Genomic DNA, 14,509 nt, shown 5'->3' with positions numbered 1-14,509 from the left:
GAAGAACGAGAAACCTTATGCAAAGTTCTCTAAGTGTGACTTTTGGATATGGGAAATATAATTATTGGGTCATATTGTTAACCAGGAAGGCATTAAGGTTGAGCCAGTAAAGATAGAAGCCGTTATGAAATGGGAAAAGCCAAAGAGTTTGATGGAAATTCATATTTTTCTAGGATTGGCATGATAATATCGAAGGTTCATCCAAAACTTCTCTTCTATCGTGGCTCCATTGACAGCCTTCACCAAAAAGGGAGTTTCCTATGCTTGGAGCGAGAAGCAAGAAAAAGCTTTGGGTGAATTGAAGAAGATTTTGTGTAAAGCACCAATCCTCATCCTACCAGAAGGAACCGATGACTTTGTGGTTTTTAGTGACGCTTCTAAGATTGGATTGGAATGTGTCCTTACCCATAGACTCAAAGTAGTAGCTTACGCCTTGAGACAAATGAAGCCTCACGAACAGAATTATCCAACTCATGATCTAGAGCTTGCAACAATGGTCTTTGCCCTAAAGATTTTGAGACATTATCTTTATGGAACCAAATGCGAACTATTTCCAGATCATAAAAGCCTTCAATATCTCTTTGCTCATAAACAATTTAACATGAGACAAAGGCAATGGATGGAGCTACCCAAGGACTGCGATTGCAAAATACTTTACCACCCAGGTAAATCGAATATCGAAGCCCACGCCTTAAGACAAAGGTGATTCTGGAAGGTAAAGTAGCTAGATCGTTGAAGATTGAAGTGATCTCAACAATTATGGAAAAGAACAAAGAAGCGCAAACAAGGGCTCTGGAAGAAGGTGATAAAAAGGAAGAACGTCTAAGCAAGACATTAGTGTTTGAAGAAAACGATCAAGGGTTGAAGACGTTTAATAATCGCATTTAGGTGCCAAAGTTGGGTGGTATACGGGATCTTATGGAAGAATCTCATAAGAACATGTATTCTATATACACCCAGGCAGCACTAAAGACCGGCAATGAAGGTCGATGTGGCAACTTACATAGCAGAATGTGTAACTTGTGCAAGAGTAAAGGCACAACATCAAAAGCCATATAGGGATTTTGAACCCTTACCAGCACCCATAGGGAAGTGGGATGATGTTACCATGGACTTTATAGCCAAGTTGCCAAAGACAAAGAGAGGTCACAACATGATTTGGGTTGTAGTAGACCAATTTACAAAGATAGAAGATAGAAGACCGGTTGAAGAGCTTGAAGCAATCGTTTTGTTGACCATAAGAGGAAGAAATTACGACACAAGATGATTGACTTGGTGCTAGTGCGATGGAAACACACAACAAGGTCGAATCTCAACTGTGAAACAGAAAGCGAAATGAAATGTCGCTATCCTCTTCTGTTTGTTGATGCATGATTCCAAGACGGAATCATCCAATGATGAGGTTGAGTATAGAGATGTAGCCAACATTGTTGAAGAACCTTGTTGGTTTTACATTCTTCTCTACGAGTGATATGCCTCAGCTACCAAAACCATAATTGTGTGTTGCGATAATATAAGTGTTGATACATGGCTACTAATCATGTTTAGCATGAATGTACCAAACATATCACATATCACATATCACAGTAAACATCTATTTTACCCTTAAGTTGTTATGGGTCGGGATGAGTTATTCATGTTTTGTCCAATTATCATTACGCCAATATCTTCATCTTCATCTTCATCTAGGGACTTCCATCATCTTTGTCTCACGAGTTTAGGAACAGTTTGAACTTCCATGCTATTACTCTCAATAACACTATTTATCGGGGGTGTTAGTGTATACAGATGTTATGTAGTCGATCTCATCTTAGTTCCATTTTGTGTATCAATTCTCTTATAATCATTTTATATTTATAAACGAGAAAATATTGATAAAGAAAACACATTGTATCAAAGATCAACACTTATTTTAACCTATGATCCTCAAGAATGGTTTAATTACATATTTGATCCTTCTACATGCTTTACACAACTTCCGAGTTCAAATTATCCATGGAAAGGAAATGACTGGAAGTGAAAAGAAAGTAAAAGAAAATGGTGTTCCTGAATTTCATTAAATGAAACGGAAGGATGTTGAAGAATCATTTTTTCTCCTAACTTTCCTCCGATTTGGAAGGATTTGTAAAAAAAGAACAAAACGTTTAATTTTCCACAACTAGGAAACACAAAATAAAAACGTATTTTTCTTTCCTTTCTCTTCTTTTCTCTCTTTACTTCCTTTCTTTTCTTTACTAAAACTCGGGAACTAGTGTACTTATTCAAGACATATACTAAAACTCGAATAAATATCATCTACACAAACCTTTATTTTCCAAAAATATCTCTTAATCTAAACCTCCCAAAGATTAATTTCTTAATGTCAATTTATCTTTAGCTTTACTTTCTATCCAACTAACTTCACAATATACCTTTCACATTGTGCTAAAAGGTTGCATTAACTTTATTCTTTCATATTTTGTCAAACTACACCAACCCTAAATTTTATCAAGCATCATACCTAAATTTCAACCTTTTCCTTACGACTTTCTAGTACTCCCACATCCCTTTGACTTACATCTTCTCTCGTATCCTGTCACACATAACAATTAAAAAACCATTCTTAATTCGATATAACTTGTAATACGATTTAAAATATATAAATATATACACATACAAATAACCAAGGACACAAACAGCATCATGATTGTCATAAATGCAGAATGTTGACCACATTATTAAGATTTAAAAATCAGAATCCCACCATTTTACAAATCTATTTACAATAATAATTTTATTTTCATTTCTGTTTCACAGGTTCCCCTTTGCAAATGGGACACACGTTCTTCATGGACAACCATTTCTTGATACACCCAACATGAAAATCATGCCCACAAGCTTTTAACATCCCAATATCATCCATATTCGCATACTCTTCCTGAAATTTTTAAACCAAAAAAAAAAAAAAGATTATTTCATTATTTAAAAATTAAAAAAAAAAAAGTTTTTAGTGTTTAATTGCAATCTTACAAGGCAAATGACACAGGTGGCTTCATCTTGTATTTGATCTGAAGAACAGTAGATTGATTCTTGAATGCATTTTGAGATAAGATGATCAGGGAGACCAGTGGCTACACTTCCGATTCTTTCCCCAAGTGCAAGAAGCTCCTGTTTGGACCAAATTTGTAAAAAAAAATAAAAACTTGAGCCAAAACTGTAAATTTTATATAAAAAAAAGTTACTAACCTCATAGCTCATGTCATCTATGTCAAGTCTCATGTCCCGATGTTGATCAAATGGATTTCTTGATCCATAAAAACCCGATCGATCCACAATCACAAGACCCTGTAAATTAATCATATTAAACAATGAAGGGCAAAATGGTAAAGTTGTCAACTTTGCATATAATGGCATAATGAATAATACCTCTGGTTGTGGTCGATCATGGAAATTGACCCCAGAAAAAGAGCGATATCTTTCATTTGACAATCTTGCCCTTCCACTCCTGTCGTTATTACTACTATGCCACCCAATGGTGGAAGAAGAAGAAGAAGTAGAAGAAGAGAAAGAAGAAGAAGAAGGTCTTAAATTTCTTGAAGAATAATTACTTGTGGCTAATTGTAACCCTTCATCTGTATTATGCCCTAATCGCAAGTTGCTAGAAGTAGAAGACACCCTGAAAGTTGACCCAGGCCTTTGACTATAGTTGCTTCGAATTCCTCTAACAGATGATGTGCTCTGAAAATTTTCAAGAACATGATTGTTTCTTGTAACAAGACTGTTGTTGTTGTTTTGTTGTTGTTGTTGTTGTTGTTGTGAAATGTCTAATGAAGAACTAGGGTTACTGTTTCCTTCAAGAAAAGGGTTCAATTCACAATTGAGAGAACTGCTTTCTGCAATTTTGTAAAATAACTTTTGTTATATTTATTATATTAGCAATAAAACTATATGTGCATATAAAACATTACCATGAACAGTTGGATTCCAATCCCGGGTCAACCCGTTTAGATCCATCGGAGCTGAAACATCCATGGGCCTACTGGTTGTAAAATAGTCACGTGACAAATTACTGGTCAAATGTGTTCTTGAGGAGTTTGCTTCCAAGTCAAACATCCCCCTACTCCTCACATTTCTAGAGCTTTCACCAATCGAAAGACTATTATTGCCATTGATTCGATGATCAGGGTTTGTTGTGTTATTATTATAATCCCAAGGGGCATGAAGAAAGTTTATGCTTGGAGTTTCTTGCCATGGTTCAGTGAGCATTGTGACATCAGAAGAACTTCCATTGTTTGTATCTGGAACACCAGGGCTTTTGCGTTTATAATGACCTCTTGCATTGAATAAATCTTCATTGAAAGGATTGTTTGTCCCATTGTAATTTGATGAAGATGCTTGATTTCTATAATCTTCAGTAGGTATATAAGATGATGATGTATGCATAGAAAGATCAGAAGGGCCAATAACATTTTGTTGGTAATTTGGGAGTTGTAGATTGTTGGGTAATGAAGAATATGGTGTTGAGATAGGAGTGTGATTACAGTGAGTGTATTGTGCTCCATCAATTGACATGTTATCTGGATATATGAGAGAAGTGCTTTCACTAGTCACATTTCTTGCTGCAAATCAGAAATAAGAAGTGGAAAATGAATATTTATTGTATACATTAAGCAAGAAAAATTGAGATCAAGCCTCAAGGAGCCAAAGGTTTACCAGTATGCATGTATGGATGCTCTGTTAAGTTCCAGCTTTGATCATTCTCAGTTTCAAGCATGTATGATGGGCTGAAAAGATGCCGATGCCCCATATCTTATGACTAATTCTCAACTGTGAGCAATAATTTTTCAGTGTAAGAAGCTGAGATGAAATGAATCATGAACACTACGAACATATAACACAGAGAGATAGGAATTAGTACATATATAACAACAATCGAATTCATCGACATCTATGGAGGAACACAGATAATGAATTTTCTTCAACTTTACACTAAGAAGACAAATCTAAACCTTCGGAAACCTCAACGAACATCTACCTCACAATTCACATCAATCTCTGAATAAATTAAGCTACAAACCAACATCTCATCTTCCAAGCATGGTTATAAGCTTATTATACTTACCTACAAGCTAAACGACCTATGTATTCTCTTTCAGATTATCAATAACCTCCGTAAAAACAATTCCTAAATAACATCGTCTTCTCTCAGAACTCTCAATCATCCGCTTCACATCGTTAACATCGATAATGATCAAATTACACAACCGATCGTATAAAATCACGGTATAAAAAACCGTAAAATTCACAAACAAATCAAAACCAGAAGAATCCGAGTATTACACGATAACAATCGGTTACAAAAATCATCAAAAAACTTAGAATCAAAACCAGTCATCCTCTCATCGATCGATGACAAACTTGAAACGGAAAATATATATAAAAAATAAAACATACCTACTTTTTTCGACGGTGGATGAAACTCGAAAGGTATATTCCGATGAAAAGAGAGGCGGTTGGAGGTGAAATTGGAGATGGAGAGATAGAGAGAAAAAAATTCAAAAGGGTAGGGGATTCGGTGGATGGCCCATAGATGAAAGAAGGATTTAAAGGAAGGAAGAGAGAGTGTGCGTATGAGTTGGGTTTCGCTTACGATTACACGGAAGCCATTGATTCATTCATATTTCATCCCACAACTCCTCCTACGTATTCGTATCTGACAATTTTTGTTCTAGATTTCCCTTTGCTAGAGGCAACTACAGATAAATCTACTCTTACCAATTTTTTGACAGCTGTATTTATATTCCTAAATCGGATCTTTTTTATTTTTTATTTAATTATTCGTTATAAAGACAAATTTTATATCTCTTGTACAATTAAACACTAAAAAATCCCCTATTTCTGCTTAATAATTTTTGTAATTTTGCTTTTTTGTTTAATTAAAACTTATATGAAAAGTTCAAGAAATATCTTGTAGACCTATAAAATATAAGTCCTTTGTTTGGATCGGATACTTAATATGTAAAGTAAATAAATATACATATGAAAAATGGAAGTGGTGTGACATGATATTTTAAGCGGTGATAATATATTGATAATAGATAGATTTATCGCTTTTGATTGTCACGGTGTATGCTTCTCAACTTTTGGATGAGAAGAGAACATGGTGATTCAAATAATTGTTGCCTATCTCATATATGAAAAGTTGTGGTTTTAGGTATTTTAACAAAGTCAAATATGTCGGTCAATGTGTTTAATCAATTTGTCTTTGAATGTCGAGCTAGTGTGTACAATAAATTTATATCTTGGGTGTCGAGTTTGTGGATGTCCCGATGGATATTTTGACTTTGAGTAACAATGTTAGGTCTAAATTGTCCAAGGTTGATGGATTTTTTTATTCCATATGGAATACTTGGTAGATTCCCAAACGTTATGGTGGTGTTTTGGATTAAATTAAAGTGTTTGGATCATCGTCCTATTCTTGTGATAGAGGTTAGTTCGGACTATAGTCATGTTTCCTTACGCCTAGTTCATTTGTGGTACATTATTGATGGATTTACAAAGGAGTCACGGTTTCTTAGTCTCAAAATGGGTACTTTAGGAAAACAATATGATGAATTTTAAAAAGAATTTCTAATGCCTTAAAAGCAATTTAAATGTGTGGTAGGAGAGTTTAAAAATGCCAACTAATTGAGAAAATATGATCTTCAAAAAAAAGATTAATGGGTTTGAAGACCGATAACGGTTCACTTGAAATTTAAAAAAAAAATGAATATCTTGAGTTCAACACCAACCATATATTTTTCATTTGTCGCTCTAACGATTCAACGTACAGGCAGCAACGGGATATGATTAATCATAAATGATTGTATGAAATTGATGTATAATCATATATGATTATACATATATGTTTATACACAAATTGAGTAATCATATATTATTATGGGTGGTTGGCGGCAAAGGAGGCGGTGGTGGTAGAGGTGACGATCGCACATGTGATGGAGGTGGCAGTGGCGACGTCGATTGGTGGTAGAGGTGGTGGTAGTGATGGTGGCGGTGACAGTTGTGGTAGTACGGAAGATAGGGGAGGGGAGGAACGGTTGGCGCTGATTAATCATATATGATTATAACTTTCCCGTCATGCCGGTACGTCGAAGCGTTAAAGTGGAAAATGATAAATATGTGGTTGAGGTTGAATCGCCAGATCTATATTTTAAGAAATCTCAGCGTAACCTACTTCTTGAAGACTGAATGGATAAAAATTTAGCATCAAATGGTGGTTTGCATTTTTGAACTAGCACGTTGAAAGAATTTGTCAAAATTGTTTGATTGATTCCATGGACTTATCTCAAAGAGCCTAGGTTGCTTATGGAATTAAAGATAATGAAACTATAACGACTTTCATGGAATCATTGATCGGAAAAGAAGACAAGTTTCCATACAGAGAATCATAGTCGAAGGCGAGTGGGTGACCGATCCTAGTCGTATGAAATTCGAGTTTCAATCGTGTTTTGAGGAAAAGTTTATGCATTTGAATTTGTTTCGGCCTACTCATCTTTCATTATCCTTAACCACATCACAACTTACATTTGTTGAATTTATTTTACTTGTAAGGAGATAAAAAAAAATGGTGTGGATTTATTGGGGTGACAAAGCGTCATGGTTGGATATGTTTACTTTTGAGTTATGTAAACGCTTTTAGCAACCGCTTATTCATTGTTTTTTTACGAAAAATCAAGACCTAAAGTTGGTTATGTTGGAAATATGCTCACTGCCACAACATGTTAGTGATATAATAGTTGCATGGATTTGTATGAGTTTGTAACAGCCCAAATTTTCAATAAAAATTTTCATTTTTAAATAACAAATTATTTTCCATAAATTACAAAATTCAAATCACAATTGTTTTCAAAATCCATAACATCAGATAAATTATTCATAAAATCAGAGTGTCCCAAAACAAAACGTCCGAGAATGCATGTCGCGTCATCTGGGCTCTTGCCCTTAGATCCTAAAGTACCTGAAACAAACAACAAAATGTAAGTTAATGCTTAGTGAGTTTCCCAGAGCATACCCTACATAATCTACATAATCATATAATCCATGTCAATCACATAAGTCATGCATATAAACATATAACGATGACATGAGCTCCTCCTAGGGTCTTACTCAAGGATACCGTGGGCTCCCCCCAAAGTCTTACACCTATGTGCCATGGGCTCCCCCCATGGTCTTTACCTAGAAAGCCATGGGCTCCCCCACATGGTCTGACATCCAAGTGTCATGGGCTCCCCCATGGTCTTTACCTGGAAAGCCATGGGCTGACATTCAAGTGTCATGGGCTCCCCCCATGGTCGTTCATGCAAATATCACATAAACAACTAACATACCACATAACATATAACCAACTAGTATACCCATATCGCTACATCAACTAGTGTACCACATATGACACAAATGGGTCGGTCTTGGTGCCTTCGACCCATTGGTATGGTAAGGAGACTCACCTCTCAAGGAATGCCAAACTGGTAAGATCAAGTCCCAACTCACTGCTCCAACTCAACTATCTATAACCACCATGCGACTGACTTTATCAAAATCCCGAAATACCAAAGATACCCTTAAGGTCAAACTTAGTCAACCATGATCAAAGTCAAAGTCAACAGTTCATGTTGACCCAACTCGTCGAGTGCACTTGCTGACTCGTCGAGTGCACTTGCTGACTCGTCGAGTTCCTTCAGTTCTCAGAAAAACCAAGGAAACCCTAGCCAACTCGCCGAGTTGACATGAAAACTTGTCGAGTTTGCATTATGTCCAGAGGATCGAGGAAAACCCTGGTTAACTCGCCGAGTTGGCAGGGAAACTCGTCGAGTTTTCTTTGTCTTAACACATTCAGTCACTTTGCCAGCGAGTCTGAAAGTCCAAACTATAGATCTGATCCCCTATAATGAAAATACCATGTAAAGTTGCTAACTTTACGTCCGTGCATGACATTAAGGGGTTAAAACACTCAATCATAGATTTTTAAGGGGTTTAGGGCATGAGGGAAGGCCATGACTTGATAAAGATGGCAACTTTACGTCAAAAGAGGCCGTGAGATGTCCAGATCTTGAGTCATAGCTTTATGACATGCTCAGATCCAAAAATGTTCCCAAAATGAGTTAACAATAACCATAAATTCCCACATGAAAAGATCTAGTAAATAAGTGACCAAGGTATCAACTTTTTACCTCGAAATGGTTGCCACAACAGCAAGGACACTGGATCTACAGCCTCTCCTTTCACCTATGCACCTTCTACTTCAAGCCTTCTTCAAAAAAACACCAAAATGCACTCTTTAAGCTCACACACACACACACATACAAAATGGTAGGAAAAGCACGAACTAGGGTTTCTCTGGACAAAAGGGCGATGAGGGAGGCTAACAACGGGGTTTAAGGCCCTTAAATAGGGTACAAACCGTGGAAATTAGGGTTTTTCTTTCCAGCGTCTACTCGTCGAGTTGGGGCTCCCCAACTTGACAAGTTGAGTCCTTAACCCGTGTCCAAATGAATCTCTACACGACGAGTTGGAGCTCCCTAACTCGTCGAGTTATAACCAAAAACCTTAAAATATTAAGAAATAAATAATACCTGGTCCAAGCGTTACAAATATCCCCACTTGAACTAGAATTCGTCATCGAAGTCTGTTGAGCGAAATGTTGTAATAGTGTCTAAGCCCGTAACTATATTTGGTATGTACTTGACCCGGTTGTGCATGATCCTTTTGGGTTGCCTTCACCAAAGCAACTTAACAAGGTAATATAAGGAGAAAGAGAGAATGTTATGGTTTATTAATATATTATAAGAATAATATATTAAAGGAGAAATCATACTTATTTAATTAGTATTGGTCATAAATTAGTTAGGAATTAATTTGGTGACTAAAAGAGATTAATTAAATAAAGGGGTATAAACTATCAAATATATGATAGTTAAGTTTTGGGCTAAGGAAGCCTTATGGACTTAAGGGGGAATGAAATTATGATGGGGATCCATCATATTTTCATCCAAGGCCTTATTCCAGAAGGTTCCTTGGGCTGCTTGGTGGTTAAGCTGTCTATTAGGGTTTAGACTGAAACCCTAGTAGCCTGCAAGTATAAATAAGACCCCTAGGCTATGGAAATCGGCTACACTTCATTCCAAGAGAACCTTAGGGCCGATTTCTAGCATCTCTCACCCTCTCTCATATTTCCTTCTTGCTTGTGGGGTTTGTGAACCATTAGAGGAGTTACAATTTGACTCTAAACTCAAGATCAAGAAGATTACAAGGATTTTAAGCTACTTGAAAGAGGTAAAACACTTGGATCTGTTTTCTTTATGACAATTTCGAATTATATATATGATAGATCTAGGTTTGTAAGTCTTGGATTCAAAGCATGTACAATAGAGAAACCTAGATCCAAGCATCAGGGTTTGTATGAGCACATAAGATTGTTTCTTATGCATAAAAATCATCAGTGGTATCAAAGCCTTGATTGGTTTCAATTGTATGTGATGCTTAACTGTTTTGCTTGCTGAAAATCGAGTTTATTGCCTCTGCTCGACTCAACTCGGCGAGTCAATATCTGGACTCGGCGAGTTGGCCCCTACTCGTCGAGTTCGTGCATCAGGCAGAGGGTATTTTGGGATTTAGTTGTTGTTTTGACGTGGATTTAATGCCTAAATCGTTTTTTGAAGTTGAAATCCGAATTTTATCTTAATTAAATGATTATCCTTGCCAAAACAATAGATAATTTCAAATCTTTTGAATATTTGTTGTTTATATGACAAATATGGATTATTTAAAATTATTTGGTAATTATCTAATGACTAAAATTAGATTAGGTCAAATATAGATAATTATAAAATTAATTGTTTAATTTAAATTATTTGTTATTTGATCCTTTTAGTTTTGAAAAGTTCAAAAACTTGTCCTCAAGTTTTGAAATTTGAGTTTTGTGATTAAAAGTTTAATTTTAAAGAATTTAAATTTCAAACCCTTAGAGTTTTACAAGTTTAAAATTCAACCTTATACTAGTATATTATTACAAGCTTAATGAATATATATATATATATATATATATGTGTGTGTGTGTGTGTATGTGTGTGTGTATAATTAAAATGCTAGTCTTACCGTTAGTAGGCCTCATTCACGAAGTCGGTCTATAAGGTGGGTATAAGGTTGTTGCCTATAAAATGGTGCTTAATGGGTGTACACTCACACCCACCGCTTGCTTGACTGGTGGAGGGTCGTTAGCCGAACAGGTAGGATAGGGCAATCATCTCTTCATTAAAAGTATAATGTAAGATACAAAGTAACTACATGTTTTTCAAAAATTCTCAATCTTAGTTACTTTAGGGTAAAATGTGAAAATGATGTTATTCCATGGAATTATACTTTGTACCCTTGTCAAACGTTAGTGGAGCGTGCGTGGTTAACCGGCACAATAATTTGGGATTTACATTGGTGGCGAAGGCTGACTCGATGTTTGTCATAGATGAATGGAGCGTGTGTGGTTTACCGACACATTGATTAGGTGATAGAGACATTGAGTGCACCATGTAGATTCGCATGGTTATTCCTAACTTGTTTGCGATCCTTGGCATCCCAGTCGCAAATTTGAAGTGCACATCGAGATTTAAACATGCCATTGAAAAGTTCATGGAATCTCAAAGATCTAGGAGTTTTCATACATTTAAAACTTAAATCTTCTTTTTCGTTTTTAATGGAAAGAATTAGTGAATCGTCATTCACTTACCTTCAAATTATTTACTTTTAGAGTACGACATCCCTTTCTAAGTTGTAAATAATGTTGTTGGGTCCTAGCCCTAATTTCTCATTTGGGTTTTTAATTAGGGACTCATTTCTAATCAAACTTTGTTCCTTTTCTTTTTCAGATGTCTACAAACAACAACAACAACAACAACGCTTCTGGGTCATTCTTGTTGATGAACCTATGTCAAAAGGTGACATTTTATGGCTCAAACTTCAACGAGTGGATGAGGTATATTCGCATGATCACTCGCTACGAGGACAAAGAATATGTCCTCGATGAAAAGCTTAAGAAGATCATCCTAGATGTTGCTACTCCTGAAGAGTTGTCCGCCTTTGAGGCCGACGAGCGTGATGCTACGAAAGTTCATTGCATCATGCTGGCCACCATGAACCTCGAACTCCAAAAGTCCTATGAGGACATGTATCCGTATAAAATGCATCAGGATTTGTTGGACCGGTACCACCAAAGCGCGAGGCAAGAGCGTTATGAGATCATTACTAACATGATCACCGCTAAGATGGGGAGTGGAGAATCCCTAACCTCTCATTTGCAGAAAATGCAGAGGTATGTTGATCGTCTTCTCAAACTTAATGTTAAGTTTGATGAGGATTTGGCTATCGACATAATCCTCCACTCCTTGACCTCCTGTTACAACCAATTCAGAATGACCTACCACATGAATAAAGAGGAGGTCTCCTTGAGCAAGCTCCAAGGACTGTTGAGGACAGCTGAGAGCAACCTCAAAGACAAATCTGTTGCACCATCCCCTGTTGTGGCTGCTCCCGTGTTGGCAATTGGTAAAGGAAAGGAAAAGAAGAGAAAGGCTACATGTAAGGGCCACCACAAGGGTAAGACCCAATATGGTTCCTCATCTAGTGGAACCAAAGCTGGTTCGGTCAAACCCTCTTCCGACCCCAAAGAAGCAGAGTGCTATTACTGCCACAAGAAGGGCTACTGGAAACAAAGCTACCCTCAATATCTGCAAGACATACAGGATGGAAAGATCAAGCCCACCTTCGCAGGTACGTATTGTAACATACACGTTTTGAAATCATGTTTTAAGTAAATAATATTATGAAATATTATGTGAATTTTAATGTTGATTTCTAACAGATAGTTTTTACTAGAAATGAAGTAAAACTATGTTTAGAATCACTCATAAAATATTGGAAGTCTTATGAGATTCCAATTAAAAGCCAAATAGTGAAATATAGCGAAAATATAAAATTTGAAATAAGTAAAATTTTATTATTGAAAGTTGTAGATACTCTCGTTAGAAACATTTAGGCGAAAACCTCATCGAAATCCGAGTTATAACGAAGAAGTTATGACCAATCGAAGATCCGCGACAAAACCAACACGGCGCCGAATGACGTAAAAAAGTGAGTTTTTGATAAACTACTTTTTATCCTTAGTAATCTAAATGAAATTCTTAGTATTTGTTAAACCGAGAAGTTCGATAAAAAGAACGCCAAAATCTTACTTCGTATGAGGAAGTTATGATTTTTCGAAGTTTCAGCTTAGCAGTAGACAACTAAAAACTCGAATTTTAGATCGAGTGATTTTTAGCCGACACAACCTAAACGATAATTGAATGTCTCTTCATTTTTAGTACAACGGTAAAAAGTCTGACGAAAACGGACGTCGGATGAAGAAGTTATGAATTTTTAACGGATTTTCCTGTCCTGGTCTATTAAAAATAATAATATTAAAATTAAAGTCAAAATTAGCTGACGAAGTCTAAACGAAAGTCGAAGAGCATACTTTTAGCTACGCATGCATATAAATAACGTCAAAAACGAAGTTCGTATGCGAAAGTTATGGATTTTAGAAGTTCGGGGCACAAAAATCAAAATAAATGCGAAAACCGAGAAGACTCGCAGGGCTCAGCTTCGGCCACGTCGCCCTCCTCGCATGCATGCCCCGTGTCCGCCTTGTGTCCGAAGTAGCTTAGTCACCGAAGCGCTATGCAACCGAGACTCCAACGCGTGTCGCCTCCTGATTCGGCCGAAGTCGCGGCCCAATGGCTTTCCAACGCGCCTTGCATCTGGTGGAGTCGTCCGACCCTCGCGTCCGAGCTGAGCCAGTTGCTGCGTCCGCCTTGTTCCTTCTGCCAGCACACCCTCAGAACCTCACCCTTATAAATACAAGGCTTGCGAACCTTCTCGAGTAATTTTGGAAAATTGCCACTTTCACCCCCCCTCTTTGATATTTTTACTATTCCGACTTCCCCCGAAGCCCCGATACTGATTCCATAGCTTGAAACATGCCTTGAGACTCCCGAGAAGCCCGAAAAATTTATCTTTTCGGTTTTGAAGCTCTACCTTCGTAGAGCCCGATTTTCAAGAAAACTCCTGGTTTTCAACGAAGAAAGTGATATTTAGAGCCGAAGTGCTGCCCATGTTAATATTTTAGCCCCCGGTTATTTCACGGTGAGTTTAATATATTGGAACAATTGTATGTTATGTGTTATATGTGATATGTGCTTTTCAGTGTTATTATTTCGGGTCATTTTCCCAGGTTATTTTTATTCGCTATTTTTAATAGCAAAGAAATACCTATGACCATGTGATCAGTGAAAGGACTTAGATTCACGTTGGTACTGGTATGTAGCCTCTAGCCATGTAGAACATGTCTCTGTAAGAGAATGATTTCTATTCTATGGTATTGGCAGAAGGTTAGACAAGGCTATAAGCCTGAAATCTACCAAAATGTTAATACGAAGTTGTATGTCTT

General features: G+C 36.7%; 1 protein-coding gene across 4 annotated transcripts; it reads right to left on the bottom strand.

Moving 5' to 3' along the window:
- Positions 1-2,659: 2,659 nt before the first annotated feature.
- Positions 2,660-5,731, bottom strand: LOC145001126 (RING/U-box superfamily protein). 4 transcript variants are annotated; one of them, XM_078960475.1, is made up of 7 exons: positions 5,434-5,731; positions 4,693-4,860; positions 3,948-4,598; positions 3,406-3,872; positions 3,226-3,324; positions 3,010-3,147; positions 2,660-2,917 (listed from the first exon to the last, which is right to left on the bottom strand). In XM_078960475.1, the coding sequence occupies exons 2-7, from the start codon at positions 4,784-4,786 to the stop codon at positions 2,780-2,782; spliced, it is 1,587 nt and encodes a 528-aa protein (XP_078816601.1). In that variant the 5' UTR covers positions 4,787-4,860; positions 5,434-5,731; the 3' UTR covers positions 2,660-2,779. The 4 variants fall into 4 exon arrangements, with proteins under 4 accessions (XP_078816601.1, XP_078816599.1, XP_078816602.1 ...); XM_078960473.1 differs by having other exon boundaries at positions 4,693-4,806; XM_078960476.1 differs by having other exon boundaries at positions 5,438-5,731.
- Between the last annotated feature and the right edge of the window lie 8,778 nt (positions 5,732-14,509).

The sequence above is a fragment of the Lactuca saligna genome, chromosome 6 (genome assembly GCF_052625555.1).
Source record: "Lactuca saligna cultivar CGN05327 chromosome 6, ASM5262555v1, whole genome shotgun sequence".
NCBI lineage: Eukaryota > Viridiplantae > Streptophyta > Magnoliopsida > Asterales > Asteraceae > Lactuca > Lactuca saligna.
The sequence above is the reverse complement of the archived record's forward strand: the minus strand, read 5'-3'. Positions and strand labels throughout refer to the sequence as shown.

Coding starts and splice junctions, on each gene's coding strand:
- LOC145001126 (XM_078960475.1), bottom strand. CDS start 4,786: ATGGGGCATCGGCATCTTTTCAGCCCATCATACATGCTTGAAACTGAG. Junction 4,599..4,692: donor GCATCCATACATGCATACTG/GTAAACCTTTGG, acceptor TCTGATTTGCAG/CAAGAAATGTGACTAGTGAA. Junction 3,325..3,405: donor ATGATCGACCACAACCAGAG/GTATTATTCATT, acceptor ATTAATTTACAG/GGTCTTGTGATTGTGGATCG.